Source organism: Corvus cornix, chromosome 9, assembly GCF_000738735.6.
Source record: "Corvus cornix cornix isolate S_Up_H32 chromosome 9, ASM73873v5, whole genome shotgun sequence".
Classification (NCBI taxonomy): domain Eukaryota; kingdom Metazoa; phylum Chordata; class Aves; order Passeriformes; family Corvidae; genus Corvus; species Corvus cornix.
In genome coordinates this window covers 24,784,499-24,811,409 of record NC_046339.1, presented here as the reverse complement: position 1 = coordinate 24,811,409, position 26,911 = coordinate 24,784,499, and the positions used below count along the sequence as shown (strand labels likewise).

The window sequence follows — 26,911 nt, the reverse complement described above, 5'->3', positions numbered from 1 at the left end:
AACTCCTGCTGCACTGAGGAACACAGTAAGTAACTTGCCTTGCTGCTGAGTTCAAAGGCTGCCCATTGCTGGAAGGATTTTATTTTGTACCTCTTGGTTTTTTAGGTGACTGGAATTCAAGGAAATCCTCAGGAGCCTGGTCAGAGCAGCTTTTGAGCCTGTTTCCAGCATGTCCTGCTAGAGCAACTGCCTGTTTGGAAATGGAGAGGATCTAAAGCCTAATTCTTGTGCTGGCAAGGGATGGGAAAGAGGATGGAGTCTGTAGCAATACTGAGGTTAGGAAACAACTATCAGAGCTGTATTTTCCTCGTTGTGACAGGTGGGTTTCTCATGGAGTGTCTCCTCCTGACTGGGCAGGCTGAAGAAGCTGAGGAACTGTATGTGTATCCCTTCACTTACCACAGCTTCTGCCTCTAAACCAGCTTTACCTCTGGAGAATCTTCTTGGGCATTACAAACCCTTACAGTTTGCTCACAGTTAACTAAGAACTGCCCCCATGGCTGTGACACCCAACACATAACATTCTGGTTTACATTCCCTGCTGCTGCAGCCAGCTCTGTTCCCTGGACAGCCCCGAGAGCCTGTTCCTGCTGAGGCACAGACAGGTAGGGTCATGCAGGCCCCAAATGTGCAGCAGCCAGGACAGCCAGGGTGCCTGCAGCCTGGAGGTGCTGCCTCCCATGCATCCAAAAACCTGGGGAGCTGGGACTCCTACCTGAAATGCTCCTTTTAGATTGTGCTTTCAGATGATGTTTAGCTGTTACTTCTACCCCCCCAGGTACCGGCTCCAAGCTCCACAGCTCTACTCACTGCACTTTCCTGGGAAGAGAAGCTGCCTGGGACATGGTCATCCCACCTCTGTCCTCCTTCAGGCTCATGCTGGGGAGTGAGCAGCAGCAGCAGCTACAGTGCAGGTAGGGAGGCTCTGTCTCAATAAATGTGAGTTACTCACAGCAGCCAGGTCACTGCAGCCTCTCCTGTGCCTGGCAGCTGGTGCAGCAGCACTAAACGTGACAGTGGCTGTTCCTCACTGCCTTGGGGCTGGAGGGAAAATGCAGCTTCTGCTGAGCAGGTGAGCACAGGCCCAGGGCTGGTCAGAGTAACACCTCCTGCAGCGGTTCCTGGCAAGGCTGGCAAATAATCACAGAGAGACGAGGCTGGAAGGGGCCTCTGGAGGTCTCTGTTCCAGCCTCTGCTGAGGGAAGAGGATTTGCATGTTCCACCAAAACTGCCCTTTTTTGTCTGCTGTCCTTAAGAGGGGGCTGGCTGTGCCTCCCCTGTGCCACCCACCTCTGCCCTGGGCTCTGAGACCCAGCTGGGCCCCGGTGCTGCTGCAGCCAGAAGGGAAAAGCTGCCACAGGCCAGACTAACAGGAACAGAACAGCTGAGTCCAGGAGCAGCAGGGCCTGGTCTCCAGGGCACTGGAACCCACGCTCATGATTTTCCTCTCTGAGCCAGTGGTGCAGGAAGTGCAGTCAGGTCTGTGGCCAATGGAATACCCTTGAACTCCACAGGGCTCCAACTTCCCAGCATGGGAGGTGGCTCAGCCCTGCCTGAGCCACCTCCAGGGCCTATGGGATGAGGGAGCCAATGGAATGTTTGACCTTGAGCAATTAGTAACAGCTCACCTGCAGCAGGCAGGGCAGGGTGTGTTGAGTATTAACCACCAAAAAGGGTTTAGAGAGGTGAGCTGGTCAGACCCCCAAATTAAATACATACTACGATTTATTGATGATTATTGGCAAAATCAAAATGAAAAGAATTATTTCTATTGCCAAGCAGACCTCCATTAACCAGAGTTAACCAGAACTCTTCTTCAGGATGTCTCTCTCCCAGCATGGGCAGCCCCTGCTCATCCTCACAGTGGGATGTTGGCATGTTTCTTCCAAGGACTGGACTGGGATTTACTGGCCAGCACGTCGAGGTCATGGCAGATGCGTGTGCGGGTGGTCGAAGGCTGGATGATGTCATCAACAAACCCTGCAAAAGATGACAGCAAAATAAACCTCAGCCTGACCAACCATGAAGTGTTTGCCTCCCAGCCTTCTGTATCTAGGCTGTAACATAAATTAGCAAAATCAAAACAATGGTTGGAATAAATAAATTCACAAGTTACAAATTAACTCAATTTAAAATAGCCTGAGAAGGAAACATTCCTGAGCCCATTTTTAAATTTGGAATATAACTTGCCTTTTAGTTACTGCTGTAAAACTGGAAGTAAAAACAATGGGAAAACTTGCTCCTGAGAGTTCTGGAGAACATAACTGAACTGGACCCTACTCTTTCTTCAGGCCACAGTGCTTTGCATCTAGGGCTGTATAACAGAGTGTCAAAGCACCTGTGCTATAAAGGAACAGGCTGAATTTTGAGACATTTTCTACTGTCTACACAACTGAAGATGCACTTTTCAGAGCAGTGCCCACTTCTCACCAGGCTCTTTGCAGCTGAAGATGTATGTTGTGTCTAGATGTTCTCCACATGCACAGGCTGTGGTTAAGCACCACCTTTCTAACTCAGACACAAGTATCTTACCTAAATAACTTACTTGTTAGTTAAAGGTTTACTCAATAGCACAACTTCATCTCCATGCAATGGCAAACCAAAGGGGACATGGTGTGGGAGACAACCATACCTCTCATGGCAGCAGGGAAGGGGTTTGCAAACTTAACCACATACTCCTCCTCTGCATCTGTCTCCTTTCCTCTGAAGATGATCTGGACAGCACCCTGGGAACAGAAGGGCTCGGGTCAGTGACAGTCCCTCAGCCCTCTGCCCTGCCCACCTCACAGCTGTGCCCTCCAAGCATCCCCCCTGCCTGTGGCACCAGGACACCTCATGGTACTGGCAGGGCACTGGTGCTGCTGGCAGGGCACTGGTGCTGCTGGCAGGGCACTGCAGCACCACAGTGAGAGGGGCCTGGACTCACCTTGGCTCCCATCACGGCCACCTCAGCTGTGGGCCAGGCGTAATTCACGTCTCCTCGTAAGTGCTTGGAGCTCATCACGTCATAGGCACCCCCATAGGCCTGGAACACAAACCAGGACATCCACTCCAGGAGTGGCCTCGCAGCAGCAACAGCCTGCATTGCTCCTGCAGCCTTTTCTAGTCCAGAGACAAGCAGGTGGGGCTGGACTTTACCTGAAGGAGAGCATGAGCATCTCCACTTTGCTGCAGCAATCTCCTAGGAATAGGAACCACTTCAACTAGAGCCCCAAAAGAGCAAGGAAGGGGGCTGCTGGTAACCAAGCCCATTCTGCAAGGCAGGCAGGGAGGGGTCAGTGTGTATCCAGACCAGCAGGCCTCGACCTGCACCCTGCACATGCACACAAACCAACCAGGCAGCGTGCTTCTGGAATTTCGTGGCCAGGGAGTGCAGCACTCGGGCTCTGCAGTGCTCCACTCTGGAACTGGAAATGCTCCAGACAGCAGTGATGAACAGATACTGCAGGACTGCAGAGCAAACTGCAGTGCAGTCCCTGTCAGGGCAGCACTGAACACTGCAGCGAGGCTGCAGGATTGACAAGTACTGCATGGAAATACTCAGAACAATCACAGAAGGCAAAGGAACAGAAAGTTCTTTTTGATTTTTGCCATGATGAGCCAAAAGCCTATCAGAAAAACGAGCAGGAGGGGCAGAGCAGCAAGGAGAAGGCTAAGGCTGTAAGGAGCCAGCCCCAGAGCTTATGGCAGTAGGGTGTTGGGTACCTTATGGAGAAAGGAAGATGAGGCAGAGCATAGCAGAAGTCTTGGGAGGAAAAGAAGCCACATGAGTGTTCAACCTGCAGACACAGCAGACGACAGAGGCAGCCAGTGCTGGGTTTGCAGAGGGAGGCTCAGGAGGCAAGAAGGGAGAAAGCAGAATTGGTGCAAAAAGAGGGCATGTCCTTAGTGAGACAGGCTGGGTGACATGGGATGAGAGTGAAGGCATTCCAGGGAGAAAGCAGGGAACAGAAACTGGAAGTTCCAGAGGGGTGCAGAGACAAGAGGAAGGAAGGAACTGAGGTAATGGTCTGGGAATAGAAGAAGTGGCCTCTCATAATGTTATACAAAGAGGTGTTACCAGATGGGACGAACAGGACGGGACAATGCTAGAAAGCACCAGTGGGACAGGCAGACAAAGCTAGGTTTAATTAAAATTGCCACTAGTGGAAAGAGGAACTCTGGAAGACCACCAGCCTACCTTTCTGGTGATGACAGTGATCTTAGGCACAGTGGCCTCTGCAAAGGCAAACAGCAGCTTGGCACCGTGACGTATAATCCCCCCGTACTCCTGAGCCGTGCCTGCAAAGACAAGGAACTGCTTCACCCCAGGGAATTCCCACAACCCCATCATCCCTCACCAGCAGCAAACCTGACCACCACCATGGCCATGTTAACACCCTGAAGAAGGTCATACCAGGCAGTGTTCTCTGCAAGGTACTGAGCAACTCAAAAATCAGAGCAGCAGCAGTTTGTATGGGAGGTTACAGAAGCAAAGCTCAGGAGATGGAACCTTCCTAGGAACAAACTACAGCTGGAGCATTTTCAAGACTCCAGTGGCAAACAGCCTAGAGTCACTTCTCCAGAAACCTGCTCTTCCAAGCCCCCTTTTCTACACCACACAGAAAGCAGCTTGGCTACTCTACCATACTGAGGACCTACCCTAGTTGTCCTTCAAAGGCAGCCCAGGATGATGGACCTTAAAAGACAGAGTGTGAATCCCACAGCAAGTGCTTCTGGAGCATAGCCACAGGCAGCAAACAGGAATGCAAGTCATCCATGTGACAGAATGCTCGACACCCTTCTGTCCCAAAGACAGGCTCACCTGACTGGACTTGGAATCAGCAATCCCCTGTAACTTATTTTTAGGACTGTGAATTTCAGACCACTGGATATAACTCTACAATAACTTTCTAGCAGTTTATTCACCTCCTGACTTTAGCTTTTAGCACGAGATGATCCCAAGTACTGTAAGAGGGTTTTCTATGGATTTTTTTTTTTTAAATGTAAGTAAAAATTCTTTTGTGAAATTGAAGAACCTATTTGTAGTGTGTTTGCTGGCTTAACGTTAATGTTTCCCCTCAGGTGTAAGTTGAGTGTCTGAAAATTTCTGCCTATGCTTACAAATGTCTGCTCTCAGCTGCAGTTTCACTTCTGGTTCGTGCCTTTCCCTGCCAAGCCCACAGACCATTCCTGCAGCAGGAATCAGAACAGCTGGGGGGGGTTCATCCCCAAGGAGCAGCCCGAGCCCAGCTGGGACACCCAGCCCAGACCCAGGAGCTGGGGAGCACTCTCAGACCCCGTTTCTAGTCACAGCCTGTTTCTAATCCACACCTAGAACAGAGCAGCCAGTCACTTAAAATGCTTCTAGTGTAAGATCATTCAGGTGTTTGAAGTATTTACACTGCCATGTGTAAATTTACACCCATGACCAGTTAACATCAACTCTCTTCTGGCCACAGATTCAGTCCCAATCTTGTTTTAAATCTGTATTTTTATCCAGTTACAGGTTATGAACACCTTAAATGTCATCTCTGTGCACACCTGTGAAAACTGGGGCTGCTCAAGTGTTTGGTTCACTGATGCTGGGAGAGGTTTTGCACACCCTGGTGAGCCAGTGACAGGTGCTTTCTCCTTCTGTACTGAACAGGGAGATGGGATGATGATGCCACCCTCAGAATTTGTTACTTAATCTGAGATTTCTAATGCTAATGGGTTAATCTTGCCACGTTCCTTAAAACACAGCAGTTTTGGATCATAATCAAGCCTCAGGTCTCCTCTCTTCAGCTTTATCTTTTTTATTTTTCTTCTGTTTATCTGCTTTCAAACCAACATTCTGTTGTGCAATATCAAGTCACTACTATTTCTATATGGAAATACATCTTGAATTCTGAGCAACTGCTCAAATCTGGACTGCTGGAATGTCCCCTTACACCAAGCCACTGCCTGGCCCATATCAGAGGAGGAGGCTAAGCCTGCACTGGGGACAAAGGAGAGGAACTCCTGGTTAAAATGTGCCAACTCCATCGTGTTAAAGCAGGAACTAGAATGCTGAATAGTCACATTCTGGTGCTTTGAGAGCTGCAGAGGCCTCAAGGTAAACCGTGGTTTATACAGCAGTATTAATGTTAGATTTGATTGTAAAACATTTATAGTCCTCTCTTACCCTGTTTTGTAATGGGTCATTTTAATGTTACCTGCTCCGAGAGCCTGTGCTGAAAGCAGGCTCATCACATCCCTTTTCCTTACTGATGGACCTCTAAACACAGGCATTTTCCACTGAGAAGTGTCTTGGGGCATCAAAGAGACACAGAGGGAGCTGTGTATAACCAAATCAATGCCAATGAAAACACCTTTTCCCCCAGAGCTTCACCCTGTCCCCCCGTTAGAGGCTGGAAAAGGGAATCCGTTTGGAGAGATCTTGGGGGCTTCGAATGTGTAGCAGGGGGTGGAGTGAGGTGCTGCCCTGCCCCCAGCCCTGCAGTGTCTGTCAGCCATGGCACACTGAAGGCAGCCCCTCAGTGTTTTCTGAGTGGCCGAGAGACTGCAAGTCCCACCTGGGAGGAAGGCCCAGAATAGGCCAGAGCTTTAAGAAGCCTGACCATGAGGCAAGCACGTTGTCCTTTAACCCTACCTTCACCTTGGAGTTTTACATCACTGGAACCCAGGAGTGGGTAGCTGTTTTTCTATACCTTTTCTGTCTTTCTGTTTTTCTCCTTTCTTCTTCTAAGTCTCTTCTTACAGAATGTGACATCGAATGGGTTTAAAGGTTTTCTGTGTTCAGTGGTCTATGTTGTGATAAGTGATGTTACGTTGCATTCACTCTTTTGCCAATGTTCCTTAATTTTCTACAGTTTGCCAGTAAACCTTAGTGCTTTTTACCTCTTGAGAATATTTGGCTGGGATTGTCTCCTTTGTGTCTACCCAGAGCATAAGAACCTTGGTGTAGCCCTAGGTCTGAGTGATGGGGCTGTAACACCTGCTCTGGGCAGCAGCTGCAGCAGGTGGAGGAGGCAGGTTCTCCTGCTGCAGCAGAGCCTGCAGAGCAACACGTGCCAGGATCAGCTGAGGGACTGCAGCACATGTGGGTGGAACATCCTCGGGAGCCCCCAGCTGCCACTGCTCCCTGCCCAGAGTCAGCGGTGCCAGCTCTCCCCTCACCCTGTCCTGAGGGCTGGGGTCAGCACTGGGCTGCCTCCCCTGGCCCAGCACAGCCTGTGCAGGGCCTGCTGCTGCCACCCTGCCCAGCAAGAGCTGTGGAGATCAAACAGCATCTACGAACACAGCTCAGCATTTCCCGGGACGTGGAGGCTCGGTATCAAACAGCCGTCAGTGTCACTTCACACCACGTACAACAAGGGCAGCATCTCCAGGCAATGCAGGTTGTTTCCTTGCACAGGTCACAGGCACAGCTTTTGGCAGTAGGACAGAGCTTTCCAGAGCATGGTATCCCCAAGCCTGGCCCTGGCAAACTGGGAATCCCAGTGTCTCTACCAGGCTGCTGGAGACTGCAGCATTACCTGACTGCATGACCTGTCTCTCTCCTCAGGTAACTCCAGCAAAGCTTTGTGACTCCTGAACACACTGGTTAGTTAGGCACTATTTCATTTTCCTACTATTCTTTGCACATTTCTCTCTCCTTTTGGATGACTACTGTAGTTAGATTACAGAGTTTCTGTCCCAAAAAGTGGGATTTTAAAACCTGGTTTATTTAAGTCTACTGCAGCAAAAGTCTTCTCAGCATTCTGGAAATGGGCTTTTAACACCAACACCACCATGCACCACGCTGAACTCTAAGGGTAAGGCATACCTGGCAGAAACCCAGGGACGTCCACAAACGTGATCAGGGGAATGTTGAAGGCATCACAGAACCGAACAAAGCGGGCTCCTTTCACAGAAGAATTTATGTCTAAGCACCCTGAGGTTAAGAACACAGAAGAAGGTGTTAGTAACACCAGGGATCTGCAGTAATCAAGGCAACTCAAAATCCCACTATTTTAGCTGTATTGTCTTCTTAAAACAAAGGAAAAGCTTATCTGTAGATAATGTGGAGATTATATGCCATGAAGCTTTCCTGGTTTAGAACTAAGATCATAGAATAAGCTACACTCAAAGGCTCATTTCATTTTTCTGACCCCTGTGTGCAAAGACTTTCTATCCCAAAACATAATAGTTTAATTACATTCTTGTAATTTAAAATATTTTTCCTGTAACTTTCTCTTCATTAGTATTTTTCAGCTCAGTCATATTGAAAGGTTACAGAGTTCTCCATTAAAAAACCCCAGAAATAAAATAGTCCAATAATATTTTGAGAAAGATCAGCATTTTTGGTAGACACACTGCAAAGTGTTTCTGTTCTGTTTCAGTGCTATTTAGAATTGTATTATGCACAACTACATTAAAACAAAACACATTTTTTATCAAAGCCTCTATATGAAACAGTAAAAAGAGCTGTTAAAATTTAAAATACTAAACGAAGATTAAATTTATATTGAAACCTTCTGTCTAGTATCTTCATAGTCATATCTTGTAGAGATGTAACAAATGAAGCACCATACTGGGTCATCTGTTTTTCCCAAACAAAACAACACAAGAATTGAAAACAAGGAGTAAACTAGAAAGTTCCAATTGGAGAAGGTCACTTCAGAAATCACTGAGTTAAGGAGAGAAAGCCAAGTCCCTGGACAGTTAAAAAGGGTGATCTTATCTGGAGCTGCATGTTGTACGTGAGGTCAAGAGCTCCATACTTGTGCATCTGAAGGCTTTGCACTGTTCAGCTACAGTGAGATAACAAAGCCCTCTCACCCTACAGATGAGTTTTAGGGATTTTACTGCCATGGAAGAAGTGTGTGGTTTCCATGCTATGATTAACCCAGTTAATTGCAGGCTGCTGCCAGACAAGTGGTGTTCTTCCACCCCATCCCCACCCCCACTGTGTGCTGCCGCTGCTCCTCTTGGCCTGGATGCAGCCTGGGAGCAAGATCACCTTGTTGAGCCACTAAAGAAATGGTCTGCAGATCATTTCACAGCTCACAGCTGAATTACAGTGAGGTTCAAGACAAAGCAAGGGGTGGAAAACCACAGAGTGAGTGGAGGAGCACACAACCCAACAGCTCTGACCTTACACAGCATGCAGAGGAAGAGACAGAGGCAAGGCACTGTTAAAGAGTCTCACACTGGACTCTAACCTGAGGCTACTTTGGGCTGGTTGCCCACGATCCCAACGGTCCGTCCGTTCATCCTGGCAAATCCAACCACAATGTTCCTGGCATAGGTCGGCATGATCTCGAAGAATTCCCTCTCATCCACAATCTGCAAAGGGGAGAGGCAGTCAGAGCCCGTATGAGGCCAGAGAGAGGTGCATAAATACACAGGCAAACACAAACTCAGTTACCTTAGCACTGCAACTTTTAAAACAGTTCAGAACTTGCAGAATTTTGAAGGAAAGAGAGGGAGGGAAACTTTTTAGTCTTTGCAGCCTTCATTGCAAGAATTAACTAGTCCTACATTATTACCAAAACTGTCAGTTAAGTGTTCCATCAGGGAACACCTTTATGACTGAGGGGAGCCTTTTTTCCTGGCTTAGAACAAAATGCAAACGAGATGTTAAGAACTTCTTTCTCACATCTTAATTAGCAGCAGCCTTACAGACCGATTTCCAGTGATAAAACAGTACTTCCTGGAGCTCAGAAGCTCCCTGTGACACATTTGACATCATCTCTCTCTCGGCGAGCTCAGAGCCCTTTCTTGGAGTGGCCAGCAGAGCCCTGCTGCCCCAGGGTCAGTGCTGGGTGTGCCCTAGGGAACGCAGGGAATGCAGTGCCCAGCCAGCACCCAGCTGCAACCACAGACCCATGTGGCTGCACTTCCCTCAGGCTGGAGCTCAGCGTGTGCCCTGCCAAGGGACAGCCCTGGTGCGTGAGGCACGATCAGAACTCACACGTTCCAGGAGATCAGAATTATCCATGGAGCAGTAGCGACACCTACACATGGCTGCCTGGGCTTCCAGCAGGATTCCCTGGTTCCATCTGTTTATGGCAGCTGTGCCCATACACTGCAGTGTGCCAGTCATTTCATTAGCCTCAGTCTCAAAAAAGTTGTGAAAAATGTAAGTAGTATAAAAGTGGTTTGATTTCTTAATACTTCCCAAAATCTGTGGGAGGGCTTGGGGTTTTTCCCTAATTCGCCTAATGATTTTTTTTACATACCACCTCTTAACTTTCAGTACACACAGTGCTGAAATTCACAGTGGAAGAATCCAGGGATTAAAAATACCCTGAGCTTGCTTTTGCCACTAAAATGACTCTAAATGCAGCTGCCAGTTGCAAACTTAGTAATTAAAAAAAAAATAGACATCTATTTTCTTGTACTGCGCATGTACATAACTGTCTCTTAGCATAAACAGGAAAGGGTAAATTTCTGCATTCTGGGTGCTTTATCCGTTTTATATAAAAGTGCCAGAGTCCAAGACAGAAACACCAAGGTGCAGGGAGGGACCAAGCAACAGAACTCAAGGGGGGTTCTGACCCCAGAAAGAATTGAATTGCAGCATCTTTCATCTGTATAGTTGTGTATACAGAATAAGATGTATCCTGAAAACAAATCCTGGGATTCTGCTAAAATATTTTTTTTTCCCCTGCAGTTTTCATTGCCCATTCACAACTACTACACAGGTAGAAATAGTCACTTGTAAAGGCTGAAATAAATAAATAACAGTATCTATATCTTCAGTGCCATTCTACTGGTTTCTGTCAATTATTTAGACCCAGAATGTAATATATGCATCTTTAATCTGAACACTGTCAGACTTACGGAGTGTATGATATCCAGCATATCATAGGCTTTGGTTGACTCGCTTGGGACAATGGTGTCCAGCTCTGGAACCGGACGGTCACTGTGGAGAGCAAGTAAGTGTGAGCAACAACATTGACAGACCAAGTGAGCACCAAGAGCAAAATATCGGGTAAACATTTCCACCTCTCAGAGATTTCGGAAACCTCCTCAAACATGGGGAAAAGAACCGGTTTTCTCCACGGGCAGCCTGAGCAGCCTCCTGAAGGAGACCCCTCTTCCACAGGCTCTGTGCTTGGCAAGCGCTGGGCAGCACGGCCGGCGGGGCTGCGGGGACACGGCCGGGAGGCGAACGGGCTGCAGGGGGCACTGCCGGCCCGCGGGACAGCCGGCTGCGGGGACACGGCCGGGGCACGGCCGGGCTGCGGGGACACGGCCGGGACACGGCCGGGCTGCGGGGACACGGCCGGGGCACGGCCGGGCTGCGGGGACACGGCCGGGACACGGCCGGGCTGCGGGGACACGGCCGGGCTGCGGGGACACGGCCGGGGCACGGCCGGGCTGCGGGGACACGGCCGGGACACGGCCGGGCTGCGGGGACACGGCCGGGCTGCGGGGACACGGCCGGGGCACGGCCGGGCTGCGGGGACACTGCCGGCTGCGGGGGACACGGCCGGGCTGCGGGGACACTGCCGGCTGCGGGGACACGGCCGGGCTGCGGGGACACTGCCGGCTGCGGGGAACACGGCCGGGCTGCGGGGGACACGGCCGGCTGCGGGGAACACGGCCGGGCTGCGGGGACACGGCCGGGACACGGCCGGGCTGCGGGGACACTGCCGGCTGCGGGGACACTGCCGGCTGCGGGGGACACGGCCGGCTGCGGGGAACACGGCCGGGCTGCGGGGACTCTGCCGGCTGCGGGGACACTGCCGGGGCACGGCCGGGCTGCGGGGCACACGGGGGCTGCTGGCAGGAGCGCTCGGCAGGTCAGGGCCGGCGGCAGCAGCAGCAGCAGCAGCGGCCGGTCCCTACCGCTGGCCAGGCAGAGCCCTTCTCCCGGGGCCGACCGAGGCTCCCGGTCACACACCGCGATCTCAGGAACGGCACATTCACCCTGCCCTGCCCACGCTGTCACCCGGGCCTCTGAACACACTGAGCTGCAGGAAACCTTTCTGTGCCCATTTCCCCGTCCCCAAACAGGCAGAGAGAGGGGAAAACATAGGGGAACACATATCCACACTCTGTTTCTTCCCTTCCCTGGCTGTGTTTGAAAACTCTTTCCTGTTTCTCCACTAAGAGTGACACATTTTCACGTGGAGTTTTCCGATAACAGAGACGCTGCCCTGCCGTCAGCAGTGACAGGATCAGGTACCCCAGCTCTGATCACATTACCCTCATTAGGGACCCACTCAGCAGTGGCACCCACTGGGTCTGAGGGTTCACTCACAGTCCCAGTGCAGGGCAGTCAATTTTTATGAGTCACCACTGAGAAGGTTTCAGGCAGTATTATATTTGTGCTATTCCATAAAAAGACTAATCTCTATTTGTTATAAATGGTGTTTCTGTGAAGTTCTTACTGAATTACTATTTTAACAATGTCATGACTTGACACAAGGCTCTAGACACACAATTTAAAACTGAAGAAAGTGATGTGGGGTTTGACAAAATCAGACAAAAGTTGAAAGTGCAGCCCCCATGCCTGCCTCTGTGCTCCCTCAGAGACCCGGGACAAGGGAGGCACAGCCCCTTGCAGGAAAGGGGAGAGACACAGCTATTCATAGAACAAAGCTGACTGCAACAATTCAAGTGCTTTTTCCATATGAATACAAATATTGCATACAAACACTTCCATAAAATGATATAACAAAACCTTAATCTGAAGAAATTAAACTTCTTTTAACATACTAAACCCCAAGCTAAAAACTATTCTAAACTTTCTTGTCCGTAAAGTAGATACAGATGTGCTCCAAGCTCTGTCCTGTGACCTGTGGTACCCCAAAGGATGAAAGTGGAAAAATGAAAAATTATTGCTCCCATAAATTCACAGTGCTGAAGGAAATTTTAACAGCATTAAAATAGCCATCAGCAAAATGAAGACATTATGCAGGATACGACGTTTGAAAATCTCCTTCAAATGTCTACAGACACAAGACATCTGGAGCTTGTTGCTGCACTCACTGGGCTTAAGAGGTGGAGAGCTGTGTTTCTTACAGATCCCACTTAGTGGGACAGAACTGCTGCTCATTGTTAAAGCCTGTGACGGCTGGAGACACCCTCACCAGATGGACACGGGGTTTCATTCAATGCAGAAGTGAAACTGCACTTGGTTACCAAGAGTTGGCAATAACCTCCTCCAGAAGTTTGTAGAGACAGGGAAGAGAGGTAAAATCCCACCGTGCCATACAGCAAATGCAATGCACTAGACACATCCCAAAAGCAGGGGACATCTCACCAGGGACAACTGGGTACTGCAACAAACTTGTAACTCCTTGGAACCCAGGCCACTGACAACAAACACTCACCAACACAAGCTTCAGCAACCAAGGCTGACGTTTTTCAACACCAAAAGAACTTACCTACCTAGAGGGAAAAACAAACCAACCAAACAACCCCCAGCAGCCCGAGGACTTCACAAGGAAAGCACAAGTAAGGTTACATTTGATTTGCATCATTTGTGGCAATTTTTTGGGGTGTGAAAACGATGCAGTAAGAAAGCAATTACTCTAGAGGAATGGACTGGGACTGGAGCAGCTGTAAGGATCAAACACATCAATCCCAAGCAAAAGGAATCTATTAAGATGTCAGTATGTCCAGATGAAATAATACCAATCGATGCATTAGGACCATAAATGGGAGGTGTATTGGAGATGCTGCTGTAAAACCAGACGAATTTAACAGAGATCTGCCCTCACATGTATAAAGGCTACTAAATTGAAGTTCTTATATGTGATCCTCTAATACTGTATCTCATGCCTTGTAAAAGATTAGGTCTTTTTTTCTTAAGGGAGACAAATCTCTTATACTTTAGTAGCTACAACATAACTGACAGCTTCTCACAAATAAACTGCCTGTTATAAAGTACACTGATTTTTAAAAATGGACTGTTGTCTCTACAGTGAAATTAAAATACCAAAATCAAATCTGTAGAGAGCAATTATCCCAGTACAACCTGTTGAATGCTTACAAAGATCATGATAACCTCAAAGATAATCCCCCAATTTAGCAAATAATACAAGAGATTTGCTTTGGTTTTATCACTATCAAACCACAGCAGTTGAGAACAGAACAGAATCAGACCAGCACAGTTTAATGAACTCCTAGAGATCAACACCTCAGAAAAAATTAGGACTAGTAATTAACTGACCTGTGTAGCCATTCTCTAAAAGAAAATGGCAAATTTGTTTTTCAAAAAAAGTGAAAAATGTATCTCAGGGACCAGCGCAGTGATTTGTAAAATCAATTCAAAAGCGCCTCCCAAAACAAACTGTTACACAGACACTGAAAAGCACAGTGAGGGATGAAGAGAAAATAACCTTCCAGACTCACATGTTAAAATCCTCACACATGAAGAGCCCCAAGACACATCACACACATGTGAGGAGCTGAAAGGAACAGATTCAGGCACCGCTCCCATGCGGGAGAGTGCAACAGCCTCTTGAGGGTTCCCTAGGGAAAGGGCTGAACTTGGAGTGCAACGGGAGCTTGGGTCAAAATGCTTTTACTCCACTGACATTCTCTGCCTTCCAGTCCTAGCAAGGCTCTCTGCTCAGTGTCCTGTGCTGGCTCTCTGGCTGTCTCTCCAGCTCCTGGAAAAGTTCTCTGATAAAAGTCCAGACAGTTGCCATATTTTCCCTCTTGAAATGGCTCAAGTCCTTTCTGTATTATGTTGCCAACTCCACAATGAGCCTGAGACAAGTACCTAACACACAAAGCTTTCTGCCTCCTTGTTGCTTGCCCACCTCTGACCCTAATGAGCAGAACTCATCCAACAGACACAACTGACAGAACAGGGCAAGTTCTCCCCACTGCCACTCACTGTGCTACTTCCTACTTCTCTCACTGGTTCCAAGAGACTGGGCAGCCCATCTGGACAGAGATTGCTTTTCCCCATGTTCTGCACACAGCCTGCACTACAGCCCTTTCAGAAAACAGAATTAAACCTAACAGTGAAGACATGCATGTTGGAACACTTCCCATATTCATATACCAGAATGCAGAACTGTCTGCCAAGACCCCAGGCACAGAACACCCACCTCTCTGCGCCCCTTAAGCCAGAGAAGCCATGAAATGCAGTGCTCAGAGAGCACCGAGCTGAGCCAGGCTCCCCTTACCTGGGATCATGGCACTCGCAGACTGGAGCTGGATCCCGGTTGCTCAGGGGTAAATAATTAAAGAACTCTCGCAGGTTCAGCAGAGCATCGATGTCATTCTCAAAGGCTCTGTGTGCAACTCCTGCACAGACACAGTGAAGCAGGTATGGAAATCATTGTGCAAGCTTTCCTTTCCAAATATATACCAATAAAGACAGAAAGAAGCAACAGCAAGAATCTTGAGCTATTACCAATCAGGAATCTTACGCCACCAAATCTGACCAGCTAAAAATATCTAGAAAATGTGTGCTGTATCAGACTTCCTCCAGAACAGGTCTGGAATGTTGACCTCATATTTAAAATAATGTGAAGTGGTTTATCAGCTGACACAGCCCTAAGCTGGACCCCAGCCTTCTGGAACTCTGGTGAGGTTACTGTGCTGCACCCAAGTGTTGGACTACAAGTGCCTTTTGTAAGGGCTGGATCTGGGCAGCATCTGTGTGTGTGGTTTTGGTTCATCATCAGCTCTGTTCACACATAATTTGAGATCCCACAGTCATTTGAGTCTTGAGAAGATTCATGACTCACAGACTTTTTCCCAGAGGGAAAAAAAGGGAAAAATAAGTGCTTCCTCTCACACTGTCACTTGGTTTATAGTTAAGCAGTTCAATCAATCACGTTAGTGAGCAAACAAGGGACTACTGAGACTCTTTCAACCCATGCAAATGTCTGGACAACAAACAAAAAACCCCACCCCAGGCTGACTTTGTTAAGCCCTGCCCCCTGACAGTCTTCCCACTTCTAGCACCTTTTGTGGGTTTGATACTTTCTCTTCCAAATCCCAGAACTCTCCCACATTCCCACTTTGCCTCCTCTGTGTTCTGTTACTGAACAGGAGCTGCAGGAGGGCATACGCAGAGTCAGGTCCTGTGCTTAGGCAGAGCTTTGTCCCTTAGACTCATCTGCATTGGCCAAGGGGCTGTTTAGCCGTTTGCTTTGAGCACAATCAGCACGTTCAGTAAAGCCCCCAGCTCTCACCAGACACTGCAGTGTGTGTCTTTGCACCCCCGAGCTGCTCCTGGGTGACATCTTCATTGGTGACAGACTTCACCACGTCAGGCCCGGTGATGAATAGGTAGGATGTGTCCTGGGGGAAGGGGAAAAGCAGAAACAGTGAGCGCCAGAGCCAAGCTGCAGAAGCACCTAAGGGACAGCCACAGCCTCTAGAGACCTCCCCCAAAATAAGAACAGGGGAGAAATTTCTTTAAAAGGCTGCATTGCATTAAAAATTCACTGAAAATGCAATTGTCCACAAGTTATTTGGGAAAGTTTTTTTCAACTTTTCGTGCAAAATAAGAATCCAAAGCAGATCATCTCAGAAAATATCCATTCCCATGTGGTCACTTAGTGTGTGATCAATGTCACCAGCAGCAGCTCAGGACACACCCTTACCTTCACCATGAATGTGAAATCAGTTAAGGCAGGAGAATACACGGCTCCACCAGCACAAGGACCCATGATGAGGGAGATTTGGGGAACGACCCCAGAACACAAAACATTTCTCTGCAATAGGAAAAAACCAAATCTGGTTTTACCAAAGAAGTGCGTCTTAAATCTGCGCCCAGATTCTGCAAGAATTCACCACCACAAACAGGACTGTTTTATCTACTGGCAGACAAGTATCTGGAGAGAATGTCCTGATGCAAATGGAACCAAAATGAGTTTGTTATTTCTGTGCTTCTCCTTTCTGTTCCCATACATTGATTTCCTATACTACGCAACGACTGCAAAGAAGGTAACAGGAGCCACCTCAACAGATGCTGCAGGGGCAAAAACTGCACTGAGCCTGGAGTGGGAAGGGGTGGATGTCCCTGACATTTCAATGTGTAGGTACACTGTGCTCAGAGGTACAGTGCTTGGTGCTCAACTGGGTCACGACAGCTTCTGTAACTGTTCCTCCTAGACTGCACCACCCCAAAACCTGTCAGCATCTGACTGACCTGACATCCCACCTGCTTTCCTACTGAAAAGACAGTGTTCTGTGCACGCACTTTGATGCAAAGTATTTCAGCAGGCATACAAAATAATGTCATTTCTGTGAAAAAATGAGCAGCAGTGTGCCTAGGGGAAAAATTCTTGCATTAACCACAAAAATCCTCTAGGAACATAAAACTTTCACCAGTGCAATCAACATCCCCAACCGGTAAGGTTAACACTGACCCACACACTTCTTTGAACAGAAACCTCTCTGGCTTGCATGCCTTCTTTCCCCCCTGCCCCAAAACTCTATTTTCCCCCCTAACCCCCATCTTGACAGGACAGGCACTTCACTGCTTCTGATCGGAGCTTTTCAAGTTTCCTTTCAGTGCACAGTGTTTAATTTACTTTAAGTCCCTCTTCCTGCGGTGGAAATCCTTCGCCTTTTACCAACCCTATTGAAAATAACTGCTGTGTGAAATTGGTAACATATCTGTATTACAGAAGAGACACAGGAAGCTGACAGTGCATTACAACCAAAAAAACCACTGAACTATGGTGTGCCCACCTGTCTCAAACTGATAAATGCTAAGAGAAATTACATCCCAACACAGACAATTGAAAATTTAGGTGTAAACCAAGAAGTTAAGTAGTTGCTTGGGGTTTTCTTCCAATTAAGCAAATTGCCTGTTCTTTCATTCTCACTACACATTGGATCACAGAGCCTTACAAAGCTCAGCATCACCCATGTTTAAGACATGGGTCATTTGCCCAAAGCCAAGAAAAGAACCAAGCTCTGAGTTTCACGCGCTGCTTTATCCATTGGCTGAAAGAGAATGATAACCTTAACATTTACTTACAAACACCCACTTGCATGTTTTGCCCACCTTTGTGGATGCCAAGATCCCTGTCCATCCAGCAGCCTACTCACCAAAAATATGTCTGCATAGCCTGCCAAGGACTCCACTCCCTCCTGGATTCGGGCTCCTCCGGAGTCATTCAGCCCAATCACGGGTGCTCCAACCATGGCAGCTTGATCCATGATCTAGTGATGAACACAAACTCCTCAGTGTTGACCCAGCTAAGCTAAACCCCGAAATGTACACCCCCTAAAAAAAAATCTGCCTTCCCAGCCGTGCATCTCCACACTCAGCAGTGGCTTTGGATAATGCAGTGGGAGTGACACGGTCACAGGAGAGGGACAATTTCTCCCTGTTCATAAGAGGCCTCAACTGCCCCTCAAACAACCTCTCACATATGTCTCATCTGCTCTTCAAAGTTTGTTGCAGTGGTGGCTGTGGAATCTCTCTAAGCTGTACATTCTAATGCTTGATTACCCTTCTTAGAACTTCTTTGGGAAGACCAAATTAAATCTTTCCTCCAGAAATTTAAACATTACATTTCTCTTGATACAAAGCAGCGAGGGAGAGCAATTAGCTACTCTTGGCCTTTACCTTTGTGAACATTCAAGTACCTCAAATCCCCCTTCATTCTTCATACTCCTCTTCATGTTTCTAGGCTAAGCACCATCAATTCAGTCCCACATCCTGTTTCTAGGGCTCTGATCATTTTAGTTACTTGCCTCACGATCATACACAATACTACGACAGAGGCTTAAGTAGGAGGACTGAATTCCTTACATTCCTTGCACAAAATATTCCTGATTGTTGAATTCCAGTAAAATGTTTGCCATTTTCGTAACACTACAGCACTGGCACATTATGTTAAGATCTGTTTAAACACCAAGATCTGCTATATCTTCCAAATAATTTTTTGTAAAACATCAGTTAATCCCCATTTTGAATTTTCAAGTTGCTTTTCCCTGCCCTTTCAATCATTGTTATAAGATTATTTCAGACAATCTTTAACTTGCCAAGTATTTTACAGTTCCAGTCCCATCTTTCAGAGTGCTTGTAGCATCACCCTTCAATTTTATATTGCCTAAAAACACAGAAACCACACTTGGTGCCACTCAAGTCAGTGGTATCTCATGAGACCCAGAACTCCAGCCCAAACAGGAGCTGGTGTAACTACCTCTGTACAGTCCTAGAATTCACTGACACATTCCGCTGTTTTCCAGGGACTTATACATGGACTTGCTTTCCCAAGGCTTTTCCAAGTTCTTCCTAAAATGCACATCGAAGACTGAGCCCCAAAGCAACTGATGCCCCCAGAGCCTTCCAACTTTGGAGCCCACCAAGAACAGCACCAACCAGGAAGGACCCACTTTTTTTTAGTTCTGTGATCAGCACTTTCCCTGCTGCTTTAAAAAGAAGAGATCAAAGAAAACCCACCAGAAAGCATCCCATCATTCCAGTGCCATTCCATCCCTCCCCAGTACAGACACCATAAAGCTCCAGTGTGAAAGGCTAATTCAAGTCCTTCCCAATATCAAGACTTGGTAAAACCAAATATTTGTTATCTAGTGCAAAGTCTTCACATTTTCTAGTTTTATACCCGCTCAGTCCTGAGGAGCCTATGCCAAAGAGTAGTTATTTCTACAGCATAAAAGGCCTTGTGCACCAAAAATCTTGTTTCTGATTCCATGGCAAGGAAATTCAGGAAGATTTCCCAGCTCACACCACTCGACACTCATGCATGAAAGAGTTCTTGTCTCCCCAGTCCTGCGATTCAAAAACTCTTCCAGCAAGACAAGCAGACAAACAGGAATAAATAGCCACAAGTGTGTGATAAGAGAAACTCTCAGGATCAAGGTGACCTCCAAGTTGTAAAACTGTTTATCTTCAGGCTGTTTACTTGTTACATTTGGTTTTTTTTAAATATTACACACTTTCACAGCACACTGTTTATAGAGGAAAAAGTTTCTCAGAATTCATTCCTCATTTCTCCAGTGGACAATGAGTAGTTAATTTATATTTGTTCTTGGCAAGTCTCTCATCCTTTGTAGTAGAGTAGAAAACACAACTTCATGTAACAAAGTGTATATTACCTGGAAAAACTCTCTCACACTCAAAAAGTGTGAGGTACCTCTCTCAGGCACGGCATGTGCCAGAGCCCACTAAAGTCAGTCACCAAACATTTTCTCCAAAGTCCTTATCACAACAGACTGAAAAAGGGATGCTGACAATTTTTTTTTGTTTTCTCCTGTGCCATATTACCTTGCAGATCTTCTGGGCATGAGCTCCAGATAAACTGCCTCCAAATACAGTAAAATCCTGAAGGTAAAGCAAATTTTCAGATTAGGGAGAGAACAATTTCAGTAAAATGTTGTCAATTATTGCCAGTAAATAATATAATCCTACAGTGCTCTATATTTGGTATGCTGCTTCAAAACAACTGACTCCCTCAGTGCAGCCTGCAGACCATGCCAGCTCAATCCAAGCCTCCTTTACAAGGGGAAATATAGACCTTGACATGTCACCATTCTAGACTCATGAGTTATGTCCAAGAGTTATTATTCTTCCAGGGGTGCTGTAGGGACTATGTCAGCCAAAAGGCCTAAGGAGAAAGATCTCTAACAGGCAACATGAGGCCCTGGGACTGATCCAGAAAAAGAGGGGACATTGACACCTACTGGCACAAACAGAGCCCAGAGCCAACTCCTGCAGCGTTTCCCTGCTGCATTCCCACCGAGCCTTGCTCCCAAAGAAGCCCCAAAAACTGTGTGGACAGAGACAGCACAGCTATGAGTAACAGTTGAACCGAAAAGGTTCAGCATCTCAGGAGGCAGCTCAATTTGGAGGGAAAAAGGTCTTTAAATATAAAAAGGGAGGGGCGTACCATGAAAGGGCACTCTTAAATCCTACTAATACAAAAACTGCCCACTGGTTGTGTTCTAAAATGAAGGTTTGCGTTTGGCTCCTCTCTTATGCTCAGGCCCATGTAAGAGTGTGTCTCTCCTTGGAAGGAGCACACATCCAAGACAAAAAAGGCAGAGTGTACGCCTTGCTCCAAGGTAACACAGCAACAGCCACTTTGGCCATGAGAGCAATGGAACAAAGGCTACTTTGTGGCCCAGAACAGAGCAGCACTTTCTAAGGGTCTGAAAGAAAGCCTTCTTTTCACAGTGTTATGAGTAACCAAGATAAGTCTCTTCCTAAGATGTTTCCTCCAAAATACTTTTATTTTAATATAAAAAGTATGTTTTGACATAAAAAGTATATTTATCTATTTATATCCTATCACAAGCTTTTTTGCTTCTTCTTGCCTTGCCCTGCTTCCTCCCACAGGTACGTTGCTGCATGGCCACACTGAACTATCGTGAACTTATTTCGAAGGGTAAGTTCACATTATTTAAAAACAAGTAAAACTTTACCTGACTGAAAACATAAGCTAGTCTCCCATTAATCCGTCCACGACCAGTCACCACACTGTCACCAGGATACTGCATGAAAAACAGATGAATTCATTGAAAATAACAGACAGAAAAATCAAAGCAACAATGATGTCCACTAAAATTTCCACAAACTCCTACTAAGACAAAGCAAAGACTGATTTCCTGGGAGGTCTCATCTTCCATGTTTGCAGTGCGGGCTCCACAAAGATTTTCCCCAGCCCTGAAAAGGAAAACTAGAGGTAATATCACATATTCATTATGTATTAAAGATCAGTGAACTTAGCAATTTCCTTCAAATTTAGTACATCAGGAGTTAAGGCAAATCATGCCCTCAGAGACAGGATGTACCTTTTATCAGGACTAGCTAATGTTTTGGAAAGAATGGACAGCGTGCACAAACCTCTGAAGTGTTGATACAGGATAAAAAAACAACCCTGGACTGGTCAAAAAAAAAAATTACAGTCACCTCAAATGCTTGAACTTGACCTGTCCCATTTTTCACCCTGTAAATAAGGGAAGAAAGAACTGCACAAGGAAATGGAGCTTGTAAGTCTTAAAATGTGCTTAATCTATACTGTATCACTTTCTAGTAAAGAAAATATATAGAAGTTTTTCAAGACAACAGTAGAAAAGGAACTTTACTGGGCTGTCAGTAAAGAAAGGAATTTCAGGCATTGAAGTGCTTTTTGTTGTTAGGTATAAAAAAAGAAAAAAAAAAAAGGAAAGGAAAAAGGGAAGAGTGTGGTGCAGGGCCTACTCCCAGGGCCATTTATGCACAGGTGGGCTGTTGTGAGGAAGGTCACACCCATCCAGGGCCTTTTCTCAGGCTGTGCACACAGGACAGCAGCACACACCTGTACTTCAGCCATTGCCACATGCAGGTGACTCCCAAAAGCCCCAGCAGCCCCAGAGAGGCCTGGATGTCAGCACAAGTCCTACCCTACCCTCAGAAAGTTCCAGGGACTCTGAGAAATTCCATGCTAAACTAATATTCCAGCTCAGTGGCCACAGTTAGGTCATCTGTGGTGAAACTGTGCTCTGTAAACACAATCTGCAGCTCACTGAAGGGTGAATTCTGAAGCACAAGGGAAAAAATTAACCCTCTTGTCACACTCAGGACTCTCCTGCTCCCCCTATTTTCAGAAACAGCAGTTTGTTACCAATGGTGTGGGATGCAGCATGGAGTAGGTCAATGAGAGGCAACACAGCAGTTATTTGAGATTGCTGGGGAACAGAGTAAAAAATTAGAGGAAAAAAGATGATTGCTCTGCTGTTCCCTGAGAGGGGAGGAGGTCTAACACAACCTCCTTCGCAGCACCAAGCGTCATCAGCCTCCTGTGTGACACAACAAACAAATCCTTCACCTTTGCCATTCCCAGCAGCTCTGCTGGAACCCTGCTGTCCCCTCCCTCATCCACAGGCTGCAGTCCTACAACCTGAAGGACTGAAACCCAATGACCTGGTTTAAGAACTGCACAAACAGAAGCTGTAGCCACTGTGTGCAGCACAGGGCACACACAGAGCAGCTCCTCACCCTACACCACAACCCACAGCAAACAGCCTTTGGCTACAGGAAGATTCACAGTGAACAGGCACATCTGCACCAGCCACTGACGTCCCAGCAGCTCACTGGTCCCTTCCACCACACCACAACAGAACACTTTTCCCAGGTAGCTCATTATCAGGCATCAACGTTATGGGGAGAGACTTTGGGGAGCCATGGATTTTCCCTGTGTGTGTGTAACTCCCTGTACCATGCTGGTTTAGGATACCTGGCCATGTATCCAGAAAGAGCCTTAGCAAGCAGGGTGCAACTGGCTAACAGAACAGTACAAATGCTGGGACTTCCAAACATCCAGATCAGGTTGTAAGGCCCTAAAGGATTCTATGACTGTAGTTTGGCAGGCATAAATATGGATTAGAGTTATTTCATCCCGTAACTCTAATCCTACCTGAAGGAAGGCAGAAGTATCTACCCTGATTTGTTCCTCATATCTGATCTGATTGACAAAGTTGCACCAACAAAGCTCTGCAGCCTCCTCTACTGTTTAAAACACAAATCTAAGACAATTCCCAGGAAGGTATTTGAACCAAACAGGTGACCTTATAAAAAAAGTATCAAATTTAGACAACAGAAAGCTCTCTAAGTTGTGAAATGGAAATTGAGAGTAGTTAGAGCAAATTTACAAAGCAAAAGTATACATAAAAAGGGAACAAATAGAAGAAATTACATGTGAATTTTCAACCAGTGGGCTGGCTGTACAGCAGAGGACAATGAAACAAGAGTTACATGAAATAAAACTACCTTATTCTTACTAGAGTCCATCCCAAAGTCAGTACATCTGTGTTCCACAAACATGTCATATTCATCAAAACTGTCAGGGTCCAACAGCAGCAGAATTCGTTCCCTTGCTGTCAGCTTTCCCTGAAACAGAGCAAGCAACAATTAACAAAGCCATCAGGTGGTTCTGGCTGTTTGCTGACCCCCAGCAGATACAGTTTAATCAAACAAAACCTCACTTGATCCGCTACATTGGGTCCATTAAGCAACTGCAGGCCCCCAAAGCTGGAAATAGCCTATGTAGTGATTATCCTCCTCAAAAACAAACATAATGCAAGCCAGACTCTGAAAAGAAGGCTGACTGTTGGAACAGCACTACCACAGGAGAAAGGAAACAATCTCAGAGACTTTTCAACAGGATATAAAGGCATCACAGCTATTTTTGCCCACGCATTTAAATGCTGCTATTAAGGCCTTTGTTCTACTCTTAACCAGGGAACTCTTCCACAGCTAAACCAGTCCTCCCCAACTGCTCAGGGTTCAATTCACCGCACTCAGTGTTTGACTGCAGTAAATAAGAGGGAAGAGGAAGTGTGACAGCCTGCAGGGATCTTCTGACAAAATCCTTCTGGTTTTTTTCCTGCTGGACACTGGTATGGGCAAAACTAGGGTAAGGGCCAAGAACACAATTGACCAGATATGCATGTCCCTTGCTCAGTGCTATGCAGTAATAAATGACTGGAAAGTCCTTTATATCTTAACGTACCAAACAAATCTGTTATTTCCAACCCAGGTAAGCATCTGCCTGCAAAGGGCAGAGCACCTGGGTTGTCTCCTTTAGGGGATGATGTGACCTTGCATCAACATGACATTAGAACACAGGTCAGCTTCTCTACAAAACATCTGAGCAGTAGGCCAAAAACCTCATGAAAAGCAGCAAATGCAGGAAAGCCTAAGGTAAGCCATTTTAGCTTATATAAAACATAAGCTGTTCAAGGCCCTAGACATGCAGCAGTGCTTGTATACTGGTGTGTCAGTGTCCTGAATGTAACCCAGCGAGACTGAACTCTCTTCAGGTGTTGTATAACTGGGGAAGGACACTGCTGATGGGCAGACTGATCACAGAGGGAGCCTTCACGGGAATCGCCATTCCCACTTCCTTGATGCCTACAAGCCACCGTGGTACCACCAGGGCCTTGCACCACACCGAAAAGGCATCCCAGCAAGAAGCAATAAACAGAAACAGGAAACCTCTGCTGTCACCCCCATCAGCACTGCCTACATGCTGAACAATAGAGGCAGGACACTAAAAACCCACCTGTTGTCATCCCTCCCACCTGTCTTTTCCTCTGCCTTATTTCCATTCTTCTAACTTTTTGCTCTCATCTCAGAGATCAGCTTAAATCTGCAACAGCGGTGTAAAGATGAAGCTGTGCTCAGAAGTGTTAAGCAACCTAAAACTAACTTACCATCACACTGACAGGCAGAAGTTGCAACTTCTGTCTACTCTACCTCTCATACATATTACAGACAATCTCGGTGACCTTTCTGAGGTAAAGGACTTAGTAAAGCAATTGTTCTTTTTTCGACCCAGAGTAACAAACAATGCAGTCTTTAGCGCTGCTTGAGCAAAGCTTCCCGCAAAGGGGCGTCTGCAGCTGCCACGCGAAGCCGCGAGCCCCCAGCGCCGAACGGAGCCCCGCCGTATCTGGCCTGCCCTCCCCGGCGAGCGTGCGCCCGGCGGCAGCGGGACGGGGCTTTGTCCCCGCCGTCCGCCTGCGCTGGGCTCACCCGCTTGTGCTGGGCGTCGATGCGGGCCTGGCCGCCGCCGAGCAGCGCGGCGCGGCGCTTCTCCTCGATGCGCTGGGGCACGGGGGGCGGGCGGGCCCCCGAGGCGGCGCGGCCCCGGCACAGCCCCGCCAGCCGCCGCAGCACCCGCACAGCCGCCATGTCCCCGCGCTGCGGCAGCGGCGCCTGCGCGCCCGCCCCGGCCCGGCCCCGGCCCCGGCCCCGGCCCCGGCCCCGGCCCCGCTCCGCCGCCCGGGTGTCCCGACTACGGCAGGGCGGTGCCGGGCACACGGCTCCGGGAGGCCCGGGCAGGGCCGCTGCCTGAGCCCAGCGCTGCGCGGCCGGGTTGCTCATCGCTGTTGTCTGTGCGCAGAGACCAGCGGGAAAATGCATCAGCTTTTCCCCCTTTCCTGCATGGTGGTGAGATTTGTGGTGCTTCAGAAGGGGGGAAGGCAAGCAGAGGTGTCAGCTCGCAAAATCAGCTGTCCTCTCTTTGTTCCAGGTGCCAGAAAGTATTTGTTAGGAAAACAGTCCTTGTGACTGTGCACCGATTCCCTGCCGCCTCCTATGAAGAGGCACTGTGGCTCTTGTCACGGCTCACTTTCGGACGGATGAGGCAAATCAAGACCCCGTAAGAAGGGAGTGGGTCAGGATGTGCGGGGAATACGCAGCGCACACAGCGAGTGCCCGAGCTGCAGTGTATCCGCAATCCAGAGATCTGATGTCGTCGGCTCCCAGGCAGTTCTCCAGTGTGCAGGCGCAGCCATCTGTGCAGCAGATCATTTGTTACCCCTGTAGGCCACCTCCGTCACCGACCACCAACAAACCACCGGCCAGTTCCAAGTAGGGCGAGGTGAATATTGCCGTACGCGTCCACATAGCACACATGAAATGCACGAGCATGGCCCTGTAGATACCACAAGTCTGAGGAATCTCCAAGAATGGAAATTCTTGGATTACACAGTATATACAAGCTGTTGTACGATAATTCATTTTGAAAGGGCTCTCAGGCTCCAGTCCAGCCTCCTACTCAGAACAGACTCAAGCACTGAATTCATACCAGCTTTCTTAGGGCTTTTGTCAGCTGGATCTTAAAAGACTGCAAGGACAGAGGCTGGCACACCTTTCCCAGACTGGGTTCCAGTGCCTGACTCGCTCCATGGGGAGCTGATTCTCCTCCCACCCGTTTTATTCAGTAGCAACCTGCCCTGTTTCAGTTTATGACAGCTGCCTCTTGTCCTCTGACTGTGCCCTTCAGTCAGGAGGGGTTAGTGAGGTGACAGCCACAGGCTCTCCAGTACCAGAAAGCAGCTGCTAGGGGTGTCCTCAGTGTCCTCTCCAGGCTAACAAAGATAAAGCCCAGTCCCCCAGCCTCTCCTCCTGGGGAAAGTGCTCCAGCCCTTCACCATCATGCTGCCCCTCCTCACCATGATGTGCCAGCCTGGACACAGCTGTATAGCAAGAGATCCTGCCAGAAACCTTGCCCAA

At 47.8% G+C, this 26,911-nt stretch overlaps 1 protein-coding gene across 1 annotated transcript; it reads right to left on the bottom strand.

Moving 5' to 3' along the window:
- Positions 1-1,707: 1,707 nt before the first annotated feature.
- On the bottom strand, positions 1,708-25,613 carry PCCB (propionyl-CoA carboxylase subunit beta). The gene is made up of 15 exons (XM_039556959.1): positions 25,427-25,613; positions 23,660-23,779; positions 21,334-21,402; positions 20,177-20,233; positions 17,989-18,102; positions 16,533-16,643; positions 16,119-16,227; positions 15,102-15,222; positions 10,792-10,873; positions 9,168-9,291; positions 7,790-7,897; positions 4,181-4,281; positions 2,927-3,025; positions 2,633-2,726; positions 1,708-1,980 (listed from the first exon to the last, which is right to left on the bottom strand). Exons 1-15 carry the CDS (start codon positions 25,583-25,585, stop codon positions 1,859-1,861), a joined length of 1,590 nt encoding a protein of 529 aa, XP_039412893.1. The 5' UTR covers positions 25,586-25,613; the 3' UTR covers positions 1,708-1,858.
- Between the last annotated feature and the right edge of the window lie 1,298 nt (positions 25,614-26,911).